Source organism: Scleropages formosus, chromosome 1 (genome assembly GCF_900964775.1).
Source record: "Scleropages formosus chromosome 1, fSclFor1.1, whole genome shotgun sequence".
Taxonomy (NCBI): domain Eukaryota; kingdom Metazoa; phylum Chordata; class Actinopteri; order Osteoglossiformes; family Osteoglossidae; genus Scleropages; species Scleropages formosus.
In genome coordinates, this window is record NC_041806.1 from 21,282,411 (window position 1) to 21,306,330 (window position 23,920).

Genomic DNA, 23,920 nt, shown 5'->3' on the forward strand with positions numbered 1-23,920 from the left:
GCCAAGAGCTCTGGATTATGGACTTGCTGCTCAACCTACAGCTTGAGAACCTGACCGAGGGAAATGGACATCTCTAAGGGGTTCCTAAGCAATCAATCAATCAATCAATCAATCAATCCAAGAAGACCTCTCCATGTGTGTTTTACTTCCAATCCCTAAAACCACAACCATGATTTCCAGATTTTGAATCCTTTCACAGAAACTGTTAGACTGAATGTGACAAATGTACCGATTGGTCAGACTGACTCAGGATTTTTTAGTTTTTCAATGGTCTTTATTGCAGAACTCTTAGCAGCGGGTTTGGCTGGGGCCTGCTCTGTGTTGGGGCTGGGGTTCAAGTCCTGCTTGGGGTGCCTTACGATGGACTGGAGCCCTGTCCTGGGTGTGTCCCCTCCCCCTCCAGCCTTGCGGCCTGTGTTGCCAGGTTAGGCTCCAGCTTGCCGTGACCCCACTTGCGATGAGCGGTTATAGACATTGTGTGTCTTAGGCTGAGTGAGATGTCCAGGATGAAGGAATCAAAGCTGCTCCTTCTCTGTCTTTCAGTCAAGGACAAGCTCTTTCTCACTATCAAGCACAGGCTAAAACTGGGGAGTCAAGGAAACTAGGTGAGCACGCATATGTGCATTGGTGGCATGGTTCCTACCACGGTAAGCTGATGTAGGTGTGTGTGCCTGATGTATACTGTATATGTGTGCATGCTCTGTGTTCTGTGCTCAAGGGTGCCACATTGAATGAGCCATGACCCATGCCAAAATGTGATGGCTGCAATGAATCCGAGGCTGACATGCAAGAAATTTACAATATGCTTTGCATACAATAAGTCCCCAAATTAAAAGCTGCAAGATACTGATTAGTCAAAACATTGAGCCATATCCAAGCTCTCGGGATTCCTTTTTAAAAATTCTGAAAAAAACTGTGCCTATGGTAAATATAAGAGAGGTTCCTCTGGACAAGGGTTGCTTTCAGGGCAGATGGGTTCACTGAAACACGGGAATACCGGTCGTGGCCATTGCCATGGGATCATCGTTTTTGCAAGCACGCACATGGCCAGGTTTGATACAGCAACCTCCAGGCTCTTCCACGCGTTGAACGATATGCAAACCTGATTCGTAGTCAGGCTTCCTGAGTGGATTGTGTTCCATCATTCTGCACCGGTCACTTTGAATCATTACTCCGCTGAGCCCTGGGACTGAGCGGTACCGCGTTTCCCACTTACAGACACAATCAATACCGTTACATAATCAGAACTCAGCAATGGAGATGCTTTGTCAGTCTGGACCACGGCTGAAATGTTGGTAATCTCTAGCACAGAGAACCACAGCAGGTTGACACATCGGTGTCATCCATCATCTGTCCCTTCCCAGGTTTACACTGTTGAAAAGCTGTAAAAAAACTGCTTCACCTTACTACAGTGAGCGAACCATGCTCTCAAAACTGTTGGATAGTTTTTCCACACAGCACCCTGGATTCTTTGTTGACAAAAACAAAGGGTAGTCAGATTGAGGATCAAACGTGTACAGCACGTATAAACTCTGTAGCATGATGGACCAGAAGAGAGAGGGACGGCAGGTAACGGAATAAATACTACGCTCCTTTTCATCATTTAAAAAGCCTTTTGTCAGCTCTTTGGCCTCATCCTGCAGTTGCTGGATGCAGGCTATCGATCACAGCCTGCTGGTTGGCCTCCATTCCAGCCTTAGCCCTCTGTGGGCTGACAGCTCATAAATAACAGCCGGCTCAGCCAACCCCATTCCCCCCACCCCATTCCTCACCCACCACCAGTCGAATTACTAGTTTGTAGGTCGGCGGGCTGTGGCAGAGGAGACTGGTCTCAAGCTGCTGGAGCACGGCGGGTCTCAGCCCTGAGCAGTTCTTGACTTAAAGGTGTCCAGGTGTTCACGACTTAAAGGCGTCCAGGTGTTCATAACTTGATGGTGTCCAGGTAATGATGAGGAGCCACCTCGACTCGCAGCCATGTGAATGACAAACACAGCAATGGTTCTCACAAGATTTGGGATGACTGTGAATGAGTCTTCAAGCTCAATAAATGGAATGAACAGATTGGAACTAAAATGCTGATCAACTGCCGCTGTTATTAAACTGCATAATAATAATATACACCTAGTCCGGGCCGTGCTGACATCCCATCTGGACTGCTGGAACTCTCTCTTGTGTGGCCTTCCTGCTACTGCCATCAAACCTCTACAGCTGATACAGAACGCTGCTGCTCGAGTTTTGTTCGACTTGCCGAAGCGTTCGCATGTATCTCCCCTACTCATTTCTCCGCACTGGCTTCCTATAGCTGCCTGGATCAAATTCAAGACCCTGGTTACTGTCTAGAAATGTATCAATAGAATTGCTCCCAGCTATTTACAGGACTTGATCAGCTGTTACTTCTGCTCGCTTGGTGATTCCACAATCAAAAAGTAAAGCGCGGAGGTTCTCAGTTCTGGCTCCGTTGTGGTGGAACGACCTCCCCCTCTCACTCAGAACTGCTGAAACTCTGTCCACATTTAAAAAGGGTCTTAAAACTGATCTCCTTGAACTCACTTTGCCCATGATCTCTTAAGCTCATGTAAAGTATAATTGTTCATGACCATGTTCGGATCAATCCTTTACAGAGCCACTCTTGCAATGTAACGTAAATGTTTATATGTATCTCAAAAAAAAAAAAAAAAACTACTAGGAAGGTGATTAGGACATTCTGGTAAATTTTTATGCAGCTACTTGTGTGATGAACGTCGGTCCACATGGTGAAGAAAACTAACTGTACTTAAGAGTCACACGTCTGCATCTATGTGTCTCTTTCTCCTAATGTGATGAACACATTGTATTTTCTATGAGATGTACGTTGCTTTGGAGAAAAGCGTCTGCTAAATGAATACATGTAAATGTAATATTTCAGTCGGAAAGTTCTGCAAACATCGTATTCTCATAGACAACACTGTTCCTTGCTCCAGATGATTTCACATGTTTGTGACTTAAAATATCACACACCTCCCATTTATACTGTTTTATTCGTAACTGAAGCAGATCCAGGTTACCCTCCAGCACCAGGCTTTAGCACCAAGGCTAATACAGGAATTCAAGCCTACAAATGATGGCCAAGAGCCCAGTTCTTTGACCGTACTTCAGATATCAGAAACAGGAAGAACAGAAAGGGTGCACTGCTTAAAATCCACATTTAACTACTTGCAACCTTCTGTGGAACCAACTGATGACCATGATCCCATCTCATACTGGTTATCTATAATAAAACTTGCTCACAGTCCCACACTGGAACGTGAGCCAACTGACTGCTATCAGCGTACCCTTTGAATGAAGAACGACAGAACTTCAAGGGTTAAATGAATGCGCAGTTCAGTCAAGACACGTCTCCAGATTCCCTTCCCTTCTCTTATGACCCAAACACCTTGCTGGCATATTGTGCCCCGCGTGGAAAACACACGTCGGCTTTATTACTCTGGGCTGTGTAAACTGCTGTCATAGCAGAGATGCTACTAATAGAACAGGGGACTTGGTGAAATCTGCAGTAAGTAGTGCTCTCGCTGTACTTGCCGAAAACATGCACGATAAGCATGCAAATAATTTTTTAAACACCGCTTAACTCATCGTCGGTGGACTTGCTGCAGCGAGTACTAAAAAAGCAATAATTAAATTATAATAAATTGAATATAATAGGGGCGCGGTGGCGCAGTGGGTTGGACCAGGTCCTGCTCTCCAACACAAGGCATTAGAGCCACCTGATAAGGCTCAAGGCTCATAAATGTGTTTTATCAGAACTGCACCAGTATTTATCCTATCACATGATAATATAGTTTATATATATATATATATATTATATATATATATATACACACACATGGGGAGTGCGGTGGTGTAGTGGGTCCTGCTCTCCGGTTGGTCTGGGGTTTGAGTACCGCTTGGGGTGCCTTGCGGCAGACTGGCGTCCCGTCCTGGGTGTGTCCCCTCCGGCCTTACGCCCTGCGTTACCGGGTAGGCTCCGGTTCCCCGTGACCCTGTATGGGACAAGCGGTTCCGAAATGTGCGTGTGTGTGTGTGTGTGTGTGTGTGTGTAATAATATAGTGATGTTATTAATATAATATCATTCACATAGACACACACACATTGTCTGAACCGCTCGTCCCATATGGGGTCGCAGGGAGCCGGAGCCTAACCCGGCAACACAGGGCATAAGGCTGGAGGGGGAGGGGACACACCCAGGACGGGACGCCAGTCCATCACAAGGCACCCCAAGCGGGACTTGAACCCCAGACCCACTGGAGAGCAGGATCCGATCCAACCCACCACACCCCCCTCATTCACATATATTCTAATATATATTAAATTATACATAATTCTATTATAATGAATATTTAACTCAGTTGACTGGTTTGATAAAAAAATAGCATGATGCATCTACAAGGTGTCGAGGGTCTCCACCTTGTCTCCATATTTCGTTTTTCTCTTCATTTGCATTGTGGCCACAGCTCCACGGGCGCTGAAGAAGAGAGGGTCACCGAGCAGGAGTGCTGAGCGCAGAGCTGGACACAGAACTGCCCACCTGACAGGTGCGCTGCTTTGTGAGGCTTCATGGGATCACAATGGATTTCGCTCCACGGGAGGCGTGAAGACGCTCACAGGCACACTCACGTGTGCACGCGCTCGCGAAGAAGTCTTAAGGGTCTAACTGCGCTGGGCCACTGCGCACACACACAAACACACACCCAGCCACACACACTGCCCTCCATGAGTCCCCAGCAGAGATACGATGACAGAAGCAGTTCCAGGGACAAGATTAGTACAGAAAATTTCTGCTGTCTGGCAAAGAAAAATCATATTAACCTGGAAAGTGTTCAGAACCCAACTGTGAGTGGCGTTGTACTAATAACCAATGTTCACTACAGCCAGGGGGTGGGATCTTTTAAACTAAGGGTGAGACTAAATCATCTCTGCACGACCTGCATTTCTCTCAAAATTAGGCAGCGCGTTTCCATAACAACTGGAAAACAATACACCAGGATGGTGTATGCTCTATAAAACCTCACACTCCTCACCCCAGGGCGAAGACCCCCCAATAAGCAATGAGAGAAGGTAACGGGTGTATCAGTATCAATGCCAGCATTTCGGGCCGCGCACGAGGACGGGCTTACAAAGCAATTTGTCCTGATCAATACGAGTCGCTCGGAAACCTTTGGCAGCCTCACTGTAGGCTTCCTGGTAAAACCGTTACGGCTTTTTACAGGATATTTCCGGATAGAACAGGTACCCTGTCGCCCTCGGCGTAAAATAAAAGCAGAAAGCCATAGTTAAAGAGAATTAATTAATCACTTTGTCGATTAAAATTTTGCGAAATGCAGATGAGCGACTTTAAGACCGTATAACTTCTAGAGTCGGCTAGAATTAAGACAAGCAAATACCACATTTCAATTTGACCAAGGCCAGCGATGAAATAAAAGGTAAAGCTCCATTAAAAATTCTCAGCAGGGTTCCCACCACTTTACGCCCTGTGTTGCCGGGTAGGCTCCGGTTCCCCGTGACCCCGTACGGGACAAGCGGTTCTGAAAATGTGTGTGTGTGTGTGTGTGTTCCCACCACTGTCCCACTGGCTCTTCCGTCCACTGATTCCATCTAATTTCTCAGCTATTTTGACAGCGCTGGCAATAGCCTTGAGCAGCTCTGGTTTTCCGAGACAATGCAAGGTGAATTCATTTGCTCATTAATTTCTGATTCTCGCTCACTCTGTTGCTACAAAGGGGGAAAAAAGGGGTTGCAATGGAACATACTTTTGACGTAATCATCTCAAATGTTCTAGATGTTTTTGCTCAGCGAATCCATGTCCTCGCTCGTTTGCTACACGTTGCAGGAGACACATTGCGTGCCGTGGGTGGACACTGTGGGACGGTCTAGTCCAAAGGAAACAGAGATGTGGACATTCGGTGCTGTCTGCCCTTGTCCACTGTATTGGGCTGAGGGTTGAGTCTCTACTTCCTGATCTCTTCTGGGTATTGTTGGGGTCCAACCCCTGGACACTGAAGCGCTAGATTGCAGTCATACACAGAGGTATTGGCCTTGTGACTAGAAATCCAAATCATCATCTCTGCAGGACTCAAAGTGGCTGTGAACTTCCTGGGGTCTCGCCAGACTCTTGTGAGATGTTGCAAAGTTGGGATCTCGTGACAATGCAGGCTTGACTTCTTCAGAATGGCAGACTTAACCTTGGGCCTGATCAAAATCTATCAGAATGTTTCCAACAGAAATGACTTATCAATACCAGGCATATAAAATTCCATGTCTAACTGGAACATTCCGGATGCTTTTGATTCCTAGTACGCAAAAGCGAAAATAATTCAATTTATTAATCAACAGCCAGAACGTTTTTCATTCTTCTACTGACCGTCTGCTCACAAGGTTAAGCTACTTAGAATTACTCACCCATTTATAGAGCTAGGTAACTTTTACTGGAGCAATACAGTTGAAGTACCTTCCTCGAGGGTATTACCGCAGGAGAAGCTCTTCAGGTTTTTTCCCACAGAAGTTTTCCCTTTTCTTTGTAGAGTGGGAGCTTTTGTTTTCCTCTCCTCTGTGACCTCCTGACTCACTCTACTGTTAACTACATCTGTTAAAATGATAATTTTGGACCATTAGCAGCAACCTTGTTCAGCACACGGCGTCAGAAAGAAAAGCTTGAATTAAAGTGGGGTTTGAACCTGGGTCCTTCAAGATGAAGGGAGCATGTCTAACCATTAATCTACCTGCTGTCCCATAACTGAGAAATGTATTAAGAAAATTTATATTTGAGGCCTCTGCATCCTCCGCTCACCTGTATTATTGCATTCTGCCACTTTTGATCTCGACCACAAACAAGATCCACAATTAAAAACACTAACATCTACCGATATCCTAAGAGGAAATTACGTTCCCTAACGCTCGGTATAAGCAGTTAGCAGGGTGTCGTCCCAGCAGGTGATCCGCTCTGAGCCAGACAGAGCAAACCACTGCGGGCGGAAGCCCAAAACCCACAAAAGACAGATGGTGTCGGATTTACTAATAAGATACACACTTAACACCACTTATGAAGGGCACAAAAACATGTCCAGAAGTTCTCATTCTTCTGTCCAAGAATATATTTGGACAGGTTAGGTTCACATGAAGATCTAATTGTGCCGATTCAGTATGAATGGTTTAGGAACCAGTTGTGTCTGGTGAGACGGTCCATTAGTTGTGCAGTGTACCGAGTCACACCCCACGGAGAGGAAGACATTAGTGTCCGCTGCTCCTCCAAAACGGATCGCTCACCTGCCATGACGTGAATCACGTAATGCGCTCATTGTATTTTTCACTGAGATGTGCATCGCTTCGAAGAAAAGCGTCTGTTAAATAAATCAATTTAAATGTAAATGTTTAACAGAAGAAAACTTGATCCACTGATAGAGCAAAGTCGAGGAAGCCTCAACGGACAACTGGACCTAAAAGAATCCCGCAAAAAAAGTGTCCGGATCTCCGATCCATACTGCAGGCGATAACTTGGAATGCCGAGATCAATTTGTCTGCCGTCACTTTTTCAGCCTTACCTCACTCTCAACAATTTCCAGCATCCGGAATCTGAGGTTTATAGGCCTATAATAAAACGCAAAAGCAATGTGAGGAACAGTCAAGGGTCAAACTAACCTGCAACTGTTTTAACCAGCTTTTCAATAGCGCCGCTGCGTTTTATTGAAGGTTTCAGATGTGCATCCGTCCACAAGTTTGTCATGAAGAACAGCTGTGATGGAGCACTTCAGACCTTAGCAGCGCACAGGCTTCCATCCCAAAAACAGATGTTATGCTCAGTTCAGAAGTAGCTGAAGAACAATGAGGGGGTTATGTCTTTCCCCTGGACTTCGGGCAAGATGAAGCACGTCAACCCAGGTGTTTGTCCAGGGCCTCTGAGACATAACCCTACGGAGGCCTGATAAGAACAAGCTCTACGGACCAGGAAACATCACCAAATCCCATAAGTGTAGAGTCGATGTGGTAATGTAACTACCAACATTCATACCACAATCTAAGTAAAAGTGTTTTAGTTTATCTAAAAAAATCCCATGTGTAAATAAATGTCAAATCAGTGTAAAATCCACAATTTTAGCAAAGTATTACTACCCAACTCATAAAGCATACTGTTTTTTCAACTATTTAAAAAAAAAAACACACGAGTGCAGTTGAAACTTGACAGGTATTGGGGGACCAAAAATAATTGTCATAGTACCCTACACAATTATACAGAATTATTTGGGGGGGTTAGACTTGCTTGTACAGTTGGGGCACTAAACAGATTACCATCTGTACCGTCATTAGCACCATCGGGCCCTGCAGCTTTTCTCTGGCGCCGTCCTCTCGGAACTGTCTTCGCCTTGGTCCGCAATGAGCGTTAATCCAGGGGGCTGGGTGGTGGCGAGGGGGAGCGAGTGATGGCGACAGAGAAGACCGTAGCTGGGGGGGGGGGGGGGGGGGGGCTGAAAGGGCTGCTGCTGAAATGTAGGTGTTTCCACGGAGGGGGGTTTCCTCACTGTCCCGACGGATGCCAGTTGTTGCGGTTTTACAGGCACAGGAAGCACCGAAACGAATGACTTAAAACTTTCATTGTGTGTCATCGAGAAAAACAAAATTACACAACATAAAAAAAAAATTTAAGTACGTTGATTTTTTTTGCATTTTTCATTCAGTTTTGCTCAGCATACTTTTGGTGTTCATCTTTGTCAGTTTTTACAAAAATATTCCACATTCTTGAAATTAGCAGATTTGGGCAAATTTCAGCACCGGGTTCCAAGCACCGAATATTCCGGCACCTTTTACGATCGGACGCTTTCTAGAATGTTCCGGTGCCGTCTAGAACCTTCCGAAGGCTACAAGATTCTGTAGCTGACACTAGAGAAACTAGTGCTATTTTTGTAATCAACAAACTTTAAATAACCACAATCAATGCAAAAATCGACATAAGAACTTTGAAAAATTTTGTTACATTGTGTTATTATTGATAAGCAGCACTGCAAATATCCCACCGTTTTTTTTTTCGTGTGCTTCTTTTTAATGTGGAAATATGCGAGTGAGTTTACAGTCTGTCGAAACTCACACACACACACACACACACACATTTTCAGAACCGCTCGTCCCATACGGGGTCACGGGGAACCGGAGCCTATCCGGCAATACAGGGCGTAAGGCCGGAGGGGGAGGGGACACACCCAGGACGGGACGCCAGTCCGTCGCAAGGCACCCCAAGCGGGACTCGAACCCCAGACCCACCGGAAAGCAGGACTGTGGTCCAACCCACTGCGCCACCGCACCCCCCTCTCTGTCGAAACTCATTAAAACTTTTCGTCTCCCATCCACTTGTAATCCGAAGGACTTCAGCGGCCGGTGTTTTATGTACGGCGCAGAAGTTGACGTCCTGCTGTGAGGAGCCCGGGGGTCTGGACGGGCTCACTGTCAATCGAGCTCGACTCACAGGAGGCCCGAATGCGCTTGCCGGATGCAGAGGAAACGCCATGCGGGTCCACACATCCTGAAACGGGAGCGAGGCACAATACACACGCCTCCAGGATGTCTCAGCTGTACTCGTGTCAAAGACAACAAACTATGAAAACTCCAGCAGCACTTCAGCAAAGGCATTTTTTCTCTCCGAGAACAATACGTAAAAATAAAGAACACAAATTAAAATCAAAATTATAACAATTATGTTTTAATCGTCAGGGTCCTTTATATTAATTATTATGATGCTTAGCCGATACTTTTATCTAAAGAGACTAACAGTAAAATATTTGGCCCTTTTATACACCTGGGTATTTTACCGCAGTACAGGGAAAACAGTAGCGTGAGTGATGTTTGAGAAGGAAAATCCGTGAGTGAAAATGGTGCAACCGGAGGACATGCCCTCCCAGTGACCAAGTAAGCCAAATATCCCTCCCAAATATTTGCGCTTAACTCGATGGGGTATTAATATTTATTTGGTTCGGCAGACACCTGACAAGTTCACGTTCTTAACTAGTGCTCCACCTTCTGGCCCGTTCACTCTCCTTCCACATGGAGCTGGTTTACTGAAGACACGATTTGCTCTCACTACTACATTCTTTTGTCACAAGTTCATCCCAACAGTAGGAAAAGGAACACACAGCAGCTCATATTCTACATTTATTTATTTAGTAGATGCTTTTCTCCAAAGCAACTTCGAATGAACTCTACGTAGTGTTATCAGGCCACACACCTTATTCACCAAGGTCATTTACACTGCTAGATACACTACTTACTATGGGTCACTCATCCATACATCAGTGGAACACACTCTCTCTCTGTGTCACTCACACACTATGGGTGAACCTGAACAGCATGTCTTTGGACTGCGGGAGGAAACCAGAGCACCCGGAGGAAACCCACACAGACACGGGGAGAACATGCAAACTCCACACACACTAAATGGGGATCAAGCCCATGTTTTCTCTCACCACCCAGGCACTGTGAGACAGCAGTGCTACTCACTGTGCCGCCCACACTTTCAATATCTTTTTTGCCATCAATGCAATGGCAGTATATGTATTTTTGCAAAGAGCAATGCATATGTTCCATGTAATTTAATTAAATGCTTTCAGACTAGATATGACTTAAAGACATGTATGAGATTTTACTCTCTGCTCTGCTGTCAAACTAGACATCACCCGTCAGCACGGCCCCGTTCCACACTTGTGACCCGACAAGTTATTAATGTTTCAGTCACACCCATCCCAACCCCGTGGTTATTTTGAATTTTTGTCTCCGAATGAACGGCACAGCACAACTTCCTGCCATCTGCACAAGGCACAGCTTTAAAACAAACCCCCCATTGTTTAACATTCAGTTGTTGAACCCAAACACACAGCGACACTTTTTCCATCACCGCTGTGGAATTATTGCAGTGCAGAAATAATTATTAGCCCACTTCCATAAGACAGGCTGAAGAGGGCCGTAAAAACAGACGCAGGAAGGTGGTCCCCGTCAGCCGTGCGCATGGCCGTGGCGAGCCACCTGGGTGACACGTTCACCCTTCAGAAGACACCACGAGGGTCCCAACCTGACACTGTAACACAACTGAGAAAAACACAGTCCAGATGCTGGTGTCCGAAGTTCACGCCGAAAACCCAACCACTGCGTCATTTGAGTAGAAATAAGTTGCATAATTGCAGGGAAAAAAAAAAGATTGCTGACCAACTTCATGCTGTTTAATTCAATACGCCACAGTGGTGTAAAAAAATGCACAGGGACCCTGAGTAAGTTTACACTGATTATATTATATATGGCACCACAGACAGAAGGCCCCTGGAAAAGGTGGCACCTGGTGCCACTTCGTGGGGGGTCGGGATGCCGTCACCGTGGAGACGGCCGTGTTTGACGGGCTGGAAGGAGCCGCATGCAGGCAGGACTCATCACTCATCACTCATCACTCATCACTGAGCACACTCACCTGGTGCAGGGTGTCGGCAGGTAGCTGCGAGGCTCTGAAAAGCTCCCCCACTTTGCCGGGCGCCAGTTTCCCCGAGCTGTCAGCCTGACACAAAGTGTACAACCCCGAGTAGCGCCTCTGCTCCTTCTCACTCATGCACATGAAAGTGCCTCCCGGGGCCGCGCCCGCTGCCCGATCCATCCCCGGCTCGCCCACATGCACGGAACACAGCGCTCGGGTTCGCGCATCGACTGCATGAAGCGAAGAGCGGCGGAGCGCGGCGGAGCGCGGCGATCCGGCCAAGCCGGGGAAGAGGAGGGAGCCGGGGGATCCGGGGGATCCGGCACAGCCCGCTCTCCGCAGTCCCGCAGCGTTCCGTCCGCGCTCGGGCGCAGCGCGAATCAGTACCGCCGTCGGCCGCAAGGTGTCGCCACTGTACAAGACAAGGGCCTCTACGTCAGACCGCGCTCTGCCAATGTGTCCTCGCGTCTCCCGACAAACGAGGCTGTTCTCAGTGGTTAAAGAGCTCGTACGCAGGCGAAGGAAGCGTGGCCGAGGGAGAAAGTGACTTTACTTCGTGACAACATGTTTAGCTGTTGAGAGACTAAACCCAGTAAGCATTCTAGTGGATCATTTAGCTGATGCCTTTGTTCAGGGCAGCTGACAGTTTCACAGGGATTTATCCACTTAAACAGCAGCGCGTTGTACCGCATCAGTTCAGGGGAAGCGCTGTAGTCTTGGAAGCCACGTGACTGGTTGCTCAGCAGGACTCGACGGCACTTCCAATCCCTGCGTGGTGATCAGTAACACAGACACCAGTGTGTGATAATATTGCTATACATTTATTTTGTCTTAACATGTATGGAAATAGTAAAAAAAAAAAAAGAGAAAAAAGTTAACAATTAGAACATTTCTTCAATGATATAATATCAAACTCTCTGCTACTTGAATAGGGCTGTTCTTTACAACTTGTCCAGCTGTGTGAGCGAAATCGTGAGTTTGCTGCCACCTTGTGGTAATGAGGGCGATTGGCAAACCAAATGCCATTTTCAGCATTTTTGATGCTCAAAATGTCATCATGACCCAGGGCAGGCAACTAATGTAGAAAAGCATCTCTGATGTAATGCACTGTGATGTATTTTTTTCTCGATTATTATTACTATAATAATAACAACTATTATTATTATTTTGTTGTTATTAAAAGAGACATTATTGGAGCAGGCCAGCTGTTAGCATAGTGGTTAGAGCTGCTTTCCTTTCACAGGTTTGATTCCCAATCTCCAGCTGTAGTAGCAAGGCACTTACTGTAAAAATTGCTCCAGTAAAATTACCCATCTATATAAATCAGTAAATATTTGTAAGCAGCTGAACATTGTGTGTTGCTTAGGAGAAAAGCATCAGCCGAATGAATAGATGTAAAAGCAGTGATAGTAGAACTGTGGGTGTCACGGTGGTGCAGGGGTAACGCTACAGCCTCACAGCGCCTGGGCTGTTTGGGGATAGGTCGGACTCCAGCTCAGTCTGCGGGGAGTTTGCATGCTGTGTCTGTGTGAGTTTCCCCTGGGTGCTCTGGTTTCCTCCTCCAGTCCAAAGAGATGTGTTTCAAGTGAACTGATGTCTTTAAAGCCCCATCACAAACGCCATGATTCCAATATTATTGCACAGTCAAGGACGATACATTTGTTTGCCAAGTAACAACTTTAAAATGCAACTCCCTGATTTAAGGAGTGAATTAACCCCATGCAGTGTAATGTCTTTCTTAACAGTTCCCTTGTTCTCCTCATATCTGCATCTGGGTTGTTGTTGTATGAGAAAGCGTTGTTATTTTATATTTCTGAGAGACGATTGCACATGGACAACACAGGTTAATGTCATTCTCTGTCCCTAAGAACCAATAACCTCTGGGTGTTGTCTGCCGCTTGTAATGTGTTCTAGCCATTTGAGAGCTGGCAAGTAGTTTCACCTCTTCCGTGTGCAATTTTATCGCAGCCATCTGTGTCACTATAAAACTTGTCACCCCCTGAGTCATTTCCTTTGCTTTACACATTGTGGTATGGTGGTGCCTGGCAGCTCTTACAGTTGTTAGGTTGGAACTCAACCCCTGCCCTGTATGTGAATACTGCAGGTTCAACATGTTTGTGTGGGTTTAATGTGACAGTCAAAACACACGTGGTTTAGGTGTTGTGTATGTCTGCGTGTGTACCCCATCCTGTCCTTCATGCAATCGGCTCCAGATCACCTTAACCTTGTTCAGATAGGTGGTTCATGGGAACGGGGAGAGCCATCCTTTACTCATTTCATACTGTACTGACCTGGTAGTCATAACAACATACTATAAATACATAAACTAATTTGAATATAACATTTGATCCGACACAGCTGAAAAATGTTACAGTCGTCCCATCCCTCCTTTTAAAGGTCTTAGCATAGCACAGCATTATATATCACACACACACACACACACTTTCGGAACCGCTTGTCCCATACGGGGAACCGGAGCCTACCCGGCAACACAGGGCGTAGGGGACACACCCAGGACGGGACGCCAGTCCATCGCAAGGCGTGCCAAGCGGGACTCGAACCCCAGACCCACTGGAGAGCAGAACCCGGTCCAACCCACTGCGCCACCGCGCCCCCCACATTGCATATATTGAAAGAAAAAATTATTAGAAAAAATTCCATGTAATCTCTAATAAATCCAAATAAGCCTGAAAATCAGTAAATGAACCCCCTCTGTCAGCGACAACAGAGTTAATATACACCATTCACCAGTAACAAATTAACCTTGTGTTAAAACGATTTAGGCAAGTTCAGCAGGTTAATAATAATTTTTACTAACTTTCGTGCCATGCAGTGTTGGTTGTGGTGTGACAAATGAAGTGTTATCCTTACACCGGTATTGTGGTACAGAAGGAGTTCTTTGTGTTTAGTTGAATATTGACACTGAAAGATAATATCCTGGAGAAACTGGTAGGAGGGAAGGGCCTAAAATCTATGATGGTTATATAATTAGTCTTTATTTAGGTAGATATATGACAGGAAACTACTTTTTCTAATTTATGATTTATGATTTTTGGTCCAACATTTGTATTGATCCCCGTCGTCTTGCTTGTCCATGGTTTGCCTTGGTACCTAAGTGACTCAAGCTGGGCCTTTTAAAGGTGGGGATCACTGGGGTGGGTGAGGTAGCCCAACAGCATGGTAAACAGGTTCACCTGAACAGTGCCTTTATCACCCTGTAAGAACCGTGGTGTTTCTGCCAGCCGTGCGGAATCATATCTCTGTTCTTTGCCGTAACACTGTTTGCTCTTCTCACGTGGGTGTATCGAACCGCTGCACATATCACCAAACATGCATTTAAATAAATATGCAGCTTATTGCTGTCGAGTCACTTTTAGATATATGTTTTGGCAGCAAGTGGGGCGAGATGTAGAAGGGCTTAATGATTAAACCCTTGTCACCTCCCCCTTGGGCTGGATCTCGTCGCAGTTTAATTCCCCATCCAGCTGAAAGGCTTCCTCCCGTTGCTTGAGAATGTTCCCTAGGCTGCACTTTGCAGTCTGCTTCACAGCTGTACTGGGACCTACCCTGGTACACACCTTGTGCCCAGGTAAGGGGACCTTGTCACATTATTGAATGTATAAATATAATCAAAACAGTTTTGTCCCTATGCAAAGGTTATGTTTTACACTTACATCTTAAATAATGCAACTGCACTTTGCTGGTGATGTGAAGCTGAAGTTTTATGCCGGCCTAGATCTCTTTAAATGAATATGAATAGGCATGAAATCTGAGAATCTGAGCCTGGCAGATTGAAGTGTGGTTCAAAATGGGCTGAAATACAGCTGATGCATCAGAGACTTGATTGCCAGTTACAGTTCGACAGCATGGTGGCACATCAAGTAGGGCTGCTGTCTCGTAGCACCTGGGTGGTGCGAGAGGATGTGGGTTTGATACTCAGTTTGTGTGGAATTTGTATGTTCTCTCTGTCTGTGTGGGTTTCCTCCCACAGTCCAAAGACATGCTGATCAGGTTCACCCATAGTGTGTGAGTGATGCAGAGAGAGTGTGTTCCACTGATGTATGGATGAGTGACCCAGTGTAAGTAGTGTATCTAGCAGTGTAAATGACCTTGGTGAATGAAGTGTGTGGGCTGATAATACTACGTAGAGTTCATTCGAAGTTGCTTTGGAGAAAAGCGTCTGCTAAGTAAATAAGTGTGGTGAGGCCCAAATCAAGCCATCTGCACAATAAGTATTAAAAACTCCTTCTTTTTCTTCCCATCTGTAGCAGACATGTGCATGAGTACAGTACGCTTTCATTTTATTTTCACAAACAGGCATATATCTTTTTAGCCACTCTACATTGTGCTTCTTCTAGAAGTAAAAGAATGAGGGACCATTCCAGATGTTTTTTTCTCATCTTCTAGATACTGCTGATGGCTATAAAGTGCGACTCAGCATCAAAACAGCTTTGGGAGATGATGCGGTAAGCATTAGAGGTTCCACACACTCAAACATGGTACTCAATATCGAGTTACCGCAGTCTTCAGTTTTACCGGTGAAGTGGGATTGCATTGTGGTTTTTTAGTTAACATGAAAAAAGTGATTCACTTATTCCTCAAGCCTCCTGACAATCAGTAAATGTAATTTCATTTTACATTTGATTTTACATGTATTTAATGTAATTACATTTTGATTTTTACATTCCATCCATCCATCATCCATTTTCCAGACCGCTTGTCCTTCTAGGGTTGCGGTGGCAATAGGGAGTACAGTATTTTTACATTTTACAATCATTCATGTACTGTAAATTGAAGGCAATTTTTAGAATGTGATTTTTATTATGCTTAATTCTTATTGGTGTGGAAGTGAGTGATGTGGCTTGCATATGTCTGAAGTGCTTTGGTGTAATGTGTTGGGTGGTCTCAGTGTGTGGCATGGTACAATCAGGTGGTGTTTGCTCTGACTGAAATGTGTGGGTTCGCACTGCAGTACAAATGGGACGAGAGCGAGATGTTCCTCTTCAGGGCCACGCTTGCCTTTGCCATGCGGAAATACAACCAAAAACCATACGAGTAAGTGTGCTACAGATCATTGCACCTCAGCCACAACTGTTCCTATCGAGTCTTGAACTACAACACTGGTCAACAAAATTCCAACTTTTTTTGTCCTATGAACTAAAATATGTGTGCCTTATAGTACTTTTTACACTGAATTCAGATCTTTTTCCAGAATTTCCCTATCAGGCAGGGTTTAAAAGTTACAAAGCAATTAAGTTTTGAAAAAATGCATATTACTTATTCATAAATAAGGCTGTTATTAGACCTAAAATATGTACAAACTTACTTGTAAAACGTACGAGCGTATGCTTTTCGGCTGTATTTGGCCTCGGGAACATCCCCCTTCAGTGTCCAGCAATAGTCTGCCAACATATTGGGACTCCATTTGCCTTGGTATCGTTTTTCCATATCCAAAATGTCTCGGTGAAATCTTTCACCATGCTCATCACCGACTGCCCCAAGATTGTCTGGGAAATAGTCCAAGAGTGAGTCCAAAAAGTGCATTTTTGTATCAAATGCCCCATTTAGTAACGGTACCAAAATACTATACAGTATGATATGTAAATATACTGGTACATAAAAACTATGGGTGATAGAGAAATTCTGAAAACATATTTGAGTTCTACGTGCAAAAATACATAGAAAACAGGCATTTTTTTCATGAGACAAAAAACCTGTTCACCAGTATTATTTCACAAATTAAGCGTAATGCAACAGGAAATTTTCGACAAGCATTGCGCAATACATAAACATAGAGTCGAGCATAACAAAAAGTGTAAAGCACTTTGAGTAAAAAAAAACTTATTTTACTTTCTTTTTAAAGTAATCCTTGTTGAGTGAAAACACACCCAGAATTACAATCCATCCCAATTAATTTGCTTATAGAGACGAGCCTGAGCGATGGGTTATGTTCTTAACTAATGCACTTGACCGTAAAAAATAAAATACTATAATGATTTTTACAACCCCACCTTGAATGGCTGTGTAAAAATAGCTCAGAGAAATGACCTAGAACATAAAGCTAAAACACATAGTGATAATGGGTTGAAAACAAGCAAGCTGGGCTGAAACAAACTTATTCTTGCCCATACTGACCCATTACCTGAATTGAAATTACATTATTGTGTTTCAAAAGAGGCAGTGAACAGCAGCAGCCTGATCCAGAGCCTGTTTCCCGGTGCACTGCTTAATGCAATAATGCACATTTTCTCTTTCAGAGTCTCTGATGTACTGGTGTGTAATGAGACGCAGCGGGTATCTTTCTGGTTTGTGGTGACAGACCCAGAAAACACTTCCGAGCTGATTTCTGGGAAAGATGTGGAGCGCGCAGTGAGGTAAATTAAACAGAAATAAAGAGTGTGAACTAAAACAGTTTTATAAATTGCTGTGCAAACACACAAGGCAGAAGCAATATGCAAAATTGTAATGTGTTATTGTTAATGAGTTTATTATTCGTTTAAATGTCACGATAAGAAGAAAAACTCAAAACCAAGTGCAGGACTTGCATGCAGCGAATGAAAAAATCTTAACACTCTCCAAGGAAGTTAAATCGTGAAAAGATTAACCTTTAGAACAAAATACATAAACCAGATTTGCAAAATTCCATTTCATTGCCTGAGTTTATTATTCACCGGCTGTTCATCGTGGGTTTATGAAGAGATGGCGCGATAAAGCATTTTTCAAAACTATAATCGTAGAACATTGTTGAACAACTTTATATAGCTCTGCATGTCATAACAGCTGCATATCACATACTACTACATTGCAGGAATAGTTCTAAGAATATGATAGGACACGAAATCCTATGGAACAATGGGTAACTGGTGCATAAAGGAAACCATCTGCTGCCTCAAAATTTTTGTCAGTGCAACATTATCCAATCACTTTTTGAAATATTTATTTAAGTATTAATTATTAAAAAATTAAAGAAATTAAGAATTTATTCAATTGCTTATTTATACTCATGTTTGTATACTCTGTAAATATGTTATTTATTTATTCTGTAATTCTGTGTCAGCTGTTTGTTGTCTGTAATTACTGGAAGCATCTTAAATCACAGCAAACTCCTTGTGTGCGTCAGCACACTTGGCCAGTAAAACTCATTCTGATTCTCATTCTGATGTTCAAAGTATTGTTCTTCTTCTTCGTTTCCCAGAATATCAAGGAATCGTATCAACAATGCCTTTTTGCTGACAGACGAGACTCTGGAGTTCCTAAACATCCCCCCAACGCTGGCGGTCCCTGCCGAGTCCGGCACCCCCCCTTGGCTCATTGTCTTCGGCGTGGTCATCGGTGTGGTGGGCGTCGGAATTATTGCCCTCCTCATATCCAGCTTCATACAAAAGAGAAGGTAAGGCGATGAGCTACGGTGCAAGGAAAAAATGTAAAACATTCATTTCTGTTGTGTCACTTCGTGTCCTTGCATCCCCTAGAAAGAAAGGTGTGACTGAGGGAGAGGAGGAGGATTGTGAAGAAGAAGCATGTGACAAAGGCAACGGGGTTTCTCATCCTGTTGAGGAAGGAGCTGATGGTGTCAACCGTGGATTCGTAGGAGACATCCCTTTCACCAAGCTGTAGCGGCCTCGTTGCGAAGACCGTGCGCTGCCACTCCCTGGGGGACTTGTAAAACACTCGGGCGCAGAAAACACACACTGCCAAGGCAATTCGGGCGCTTGCTTGTCAGAATGTGTCCCCACAAAGGAGCGGGACAGGCTCATGCTTTGAGCGCAGAAGAGCTTGCACTGCACCTTTCTGCAACTTATATTTAACGTGTTATATTTTCACTTAACATTTTCCTTGCTATAAATCTGTCCAAGGTACACGTCTTGTTTCAGCTGTGGAAATGGTACATATAAATTTTAATTGTCAATGAATGTGTTATTTTAAAAAGTACATTTGCGGGTTTTTATTTGTATTCCAATAGAAAGCCATGTTTAAACTGTAAGCAGTAAAAAGTTGTTTGGATTTTGAGCTGGAAGTGTATGCAATGTGTCTATTCATGCTTTATGCTCTCCATTCAAGAGAATTTAATGACAATCATCACAGCACTACAGCGATAACAGATATAGGTATGTGGAAAATAAATGAATTCAAAATAGTTAAACAAAACATTTACATTTATTTATTCAGCAGACGCTTTTATCAAAAGCAACTTCCAGTGAACTCGATGTAGTGTTATCAGGCCACACCCCTTATTCACCGCAGTGACTTACACTGCTAGATACACTACTTACACTGGGTCACTCATCCATACATCAGTGGAACACACTCTCTCTGTCGTTCACACACTATGGGGGAACCTAAACAGCATGTCTTTGGACTGTGGGAGGGAACCAGAGCACCCAGAGGAAACCCATGCAGACAACATGCAAACTCCACACAGACTGAGTGGGGATCGAACCCACGTCCTCTCACACCACCCAGGTGCTATGAGACAGCAGAACTACTCGCCGACAGAAAACAACAGGTTTGTTGCACATTTTAGCAAAGAGGCCCAAACTGATGAAACACCACTCTAATTACTTTGCTTCATTTTACTCTGTTGTACATTTTGCTGACAAATGAATTGCTTTTGTATGACGCGGAAGTTTCCACACTGCAAGAGTCAACACTGCTCTCAGGGAGGCCCATGCTGAACCTTTTTGGCTCTGAACATACCTGAGATAAGTAACAATAGTTAGTACATACATTGTGTTACACTTGTTCCCAGTCTTGCTGCATAGTGTATTTAAACTCTAAAAAATAACTTTACTGTGTAATACCTAGACAGCACACTTCCTGAGTCTTTGCTGGCGAGCATGATGATGTGCTTATGACTTTTTGATCACTTTGGATAGCAATGTCAACAAAATAAAAAGCATTTAAATGTAAATGTGAAGTATACACAATCCAAAGAGTCCACAGCATTGCAGAATGCAACAGAAACACATGACATGAGCCCTGATAGTCATTGAAAGTTCAAGTATCTACAGTAGATGACTGGGATGGAGAGTATTTACATTTATCTGACACTTTTCTCCAACACAACTTACACTGTTAAGCTACAACAATTATTTTTCCATTTGTACAGCTGCGTAATTTTACTGGAGTAATTTAGTGTAAGAACATTGCTCAAGGGTACTACAGCTGGAGGGGGAAATCAAACCTGTGACCTTCAGGGCCCAAGTAAGTAGCTCTAACCACTGTGCTACCAGCTGTACCATATATGTTGTGTACAACCAATTGTCAAGACTTAAATATGAAGAACATTTAACATTTTTACTGGTGGTCATCAAATTAAGACACACTGTGACCAGGCAATGAAGTAAAACTGTGAAACAATTTCCTTCAGAGGGGAAGGTGTGAGAACAATGCTGACTCTTTAAGAAATAATTGATTTGATAGTGCCAATGGTTCAGTGCCTCTGGGCTCTGGTTAAGTATTAACCATCTCTTAGATGTTTCAACTGTGTTTTTGTCACCATAATGGAAACATGCTCCAGACAGACGTGAGAACTCAGACTACCTTTTCAAAGGTTAACCGTGACATAATTACAACCAAGGCGTTCTGCTTCGAGGGGCTAGGAAAAATTAATGATTTTTATCATTTTCCCAAATCAATCTAGTAGCGTCAAAAAGTATTTCAGCAAGTTAGAAGTATTAGATTTATAGAAGATTGGTCTGTGGACTGGCTAAGAAAAGTAGAACTTTTTGGATGAAATGAGCCTTGTTATTTCTGACAGAAACCAAATGCAGTTTTTCAGAGTGAGAATCTCCTATCCACATGCGCATGGTGGTGGCAGTGTGATGTCTAAGGATGTTTTGTTGCCGCAGGACCTGGATGCCTTGCTATCATTGAAGGAGTTATGATTTTCTCTTTGCATCAGAAAATTCAAAATGAATTTCAGGCCATCAGTCCCTAGAGAGTGAAGTATAGCTGGGTCATGCAGCAACGAAATGATTCCAAACATACAAACAAGTAAACATCTAAAGGAGTGAAAAAACTAAAATTAAAGTTTTTAAATGGCTCAGTCAAAGTCTTCTGCGATGGACTAGAATCACATCCAGGATGTACCCCTCTTAGCCTAGCACCCAGTGATTCTGGGATAAGCTCCAGAGCATTGCCACCCTGACAAGGAATCCAGCTGAGATGATGTGGGAAGACAAGAAAAGAACTGCTGGAAAACCTGCAAATGTTATCAAAGCAAAGCAGTTCTGCATGGAGGAGTTCATGAAAAGTCCTTCGCAGTGATGTGAGACTCTGGTCACCAGCCACAGGAAAGCTTTAGTTGCAGTCATTACAGCAAAAGGTAGCACAACCAATTATTGACTGAGAAAGGACAATTCCACACATATAACTGCAGATTCCTTTATTTCCCACATCATGGAAATTACACAAAAATAGCACTGGTGTCATTTTTTTCTCTTTCAGACTTCATACAGTACTAAAAAGGTCTGATCACATGTGGCTTCCAAAAGATGAAAAAATAGAATAAACTGCAATGGGGGCAAATAATTTTTCATAGCTCTGTATTCAGGGTCATAAATGACAACTAGAAATGAAACTCAGAATTGTATTTTCATCAGTACTTACTAAACAGAATTGTCCTTTTTCTCAGTTTCTATAGATTTTGGTTCTTGCTTTTATTTCTCTGTCTGGAGGGGGAGACATGACTTCTTATGAAAAGAAAATCATCAAAGGTGGCCACTTTGATTCCCTGCTCAAGAACCCACTGGCACATCCGATAACCTTCAGTGAAAAATCTAGAACTGTCTCTCAAACAAGCTACTTATCCTGAGGTAAACACAATCTTCTGGTTTGACCAGTTTTTTTGTTTAACCTTCTTTCTTTCTTTTTATTATTATTTTTTTTAGAACAAGAACAGTTACAAGAGTATGTGAACCAACTGCAACCAAAGCCATCATTAGTGCCTCTAAGGTGTATGGTGGTCAATCTGTGGTCAGATAATTCTTCCCGCCCCAGACCCCCCAAGGCACTGAACCAGAGCTGATGCAGCTGGGACAGGGAAGGTTGGACCCTGAGGAGAGGAGACTTCGGTTCCAGAACAACCTGTGCCTCTATTGCGGCGTATCTGGTCACATCCGCTCGGCCTGCCCAGTGTGCCCCCAGCGAGGAACCCATCGGGACCCACAGGTAAGCCACTTGGGTCAGCCCAGGCAACTGACTGTACCTATCCACGTAACCTGGGAGGGAGGTCAAGTATACACTCGCGCATTAGTGGACTCAGGGGCTGCTGACTGTTTTATGGACATGGACTTCTCGCAGATGAACCGTGTCCTGGGTCAAGACTGTAATTTCCAGCTACGGGTCAGGGCCCTGGACGGTCAACCTATCAGGTCCGGGGTGGTGGACACCTGTACAATGCCCCTGCGGGTCACAATCGGGGCATGTCACCACCAGGACCTGGTTTTTTATTTAATCCAAGCCCTAGACACACCCATAATTCTAGGTTTCTCTTGGCTGGTGTCACGCTAAACATAGGGTCCTGGGACGGCTGGACCCAAGTGCAGCGTCGTTCGTCCGGAGACGAGGAATGAGGCAAGTTCTCGGTGTCGGGGACAGGCAAAGGGTCAGTCGATCGGCGGTCAGGGTCAGAGCAAAGATCCATTGGTGAGGTCAGGGGACTTAGCGAAGGGTTGGTCGAACGGCGAACAGGACAGGAACGAGGATCCGTGGACGTGGTCGAGAAACGAAGGGAAGAATCAACTACCCGAGGACGTGAACGAAGAGCTAGCGATGCTTGTGAACGAAGTGTCACGGGAAAGGGCAGTTGTCCCTGACGAGACCGTTGCGGAGTGTCTTTTAAAGGGTAAGTGCTGAACTGGAGTCAGGTGCTGTTGATTGGGTTGTGGGCGTGGACTTGACAGTTGGTCTGAAATGACCCAGCGTTCCGTTGGAGCACAGGAGAGCTGATCTCCTAGGGGGCTGGTTGTCGACAGTCGTGCCTGCAACTCCCATGCTGGGCTATATCGGTCGATGTATGCTAACCCTTCCCCGGGAGAGGTCCCGTGGGAATACGAAGATCTCCAGGAGGTCTTCAGTAAGGTTCGAGCAGCTGAGGTGCCACCCCATAGACCGTGGGACTGTGCGATAGACTTATTGCGAGGTACGACCCCTCCTAGAGGCCGTATATACCCCCTGTCCTTGCCTGAACAGCAAGCCATGCAAGCATATATCCAGGAGGCCCTGGATGCGGGCATCATCAGGCCCTCAACCTCACCCACCAGGTTTTTCTTTGTTGAGAAGAAAGATGGAGGTATCCGTCCCTGTATCGATTATTGTGGTTTAAATGTTATCACCATCCGTTATCCTAACCCCTTACCCTTGATCACAGCAGCCTTGGAAAGGATCCAGGGAGCCACAATCTTTACCAAGTTGGATCTCAGGAGTGTTTACAACTTCATCCA

General features: G+C 44.5%; 2 protein-coding genes across 4 annotated transcripts in view; one reads left to right on the plus strand and one right to left on the minus strand.

Annotated features, from left to right (window-relative positions):
- The window catches only part of reps2 (RALBP1 associated Eps domain containing 2), a 36,049-nt gene extending 24,210 nt beyond the window's left edge, over positions 1–11,839 (minus strand). For all 3 annotated transcript variants that reach the window (XM_018749885.2, XM_018749884.2, XM_018749886.2), the window contains exon 1: positions 11,475–11,839. In XM_018749885.2, the coding sequence (XP_018605401.2) occupies positions 11,475–11,654 (180 nt within the window). In that variant the 5' untranslated portion in view covers positions 11,655–11,839. The remainder of the gene's footprint in view (positions 1–11,474) is intronic.
- Positions 11,840–14,987: 3,148 nt separating this feature from the next.
- cltrn (collectrin, amino acid transport regulator) lies at positions 14,988–19,191 on the plus strand. Its single transcript, XM_018749926.1, has 6 exons — positions 14,988–15,063; positions 15,882–15,940; positions 16,447–16,529; positions 17,732–17,848; positions 18,670–18,864; positions 18,947–19,191. The coding sequence occupies exons 1-6, from the start codon at positions 14,988–14,990 to the stop codon at positions 19,089–19,091; spliced, it is 675 nt and encodes a 224-aa protein (XP_018605442.1). The 3' UTR covers positions 19,092–19,191.
- Positions 19,192–23,920: the final 4,729 nt, after the last annotated feature.

What these genes read in the sequence shown, in the direction of transcription:
- cltrn (XM_018749926.1), top strand. Translation starts at nt 14,988, where the DNA reads ATGTTCCCTAGGCTGCACTTTGCAGTCTGCTTCACAGCTGTACTGGGA. An exon ending in GGTACACACCTTGTGCCCAG is followed by an intron (nt 15,064 to 15,881) that starts GTAAGGGGACCT and finishes CTCATCTTCTAG; the next exon opens with ATACTGCTGATGGCTATAAA. An exon ending in TACAACCAAAAACCATACGA is followed by an intron (nt 16,530 to 17,731) that starts GTAAGTGTGCTA and finishes TTTCTCTTTCAG; the next exon opens with AGTCTCTGATGTACTGGTGT.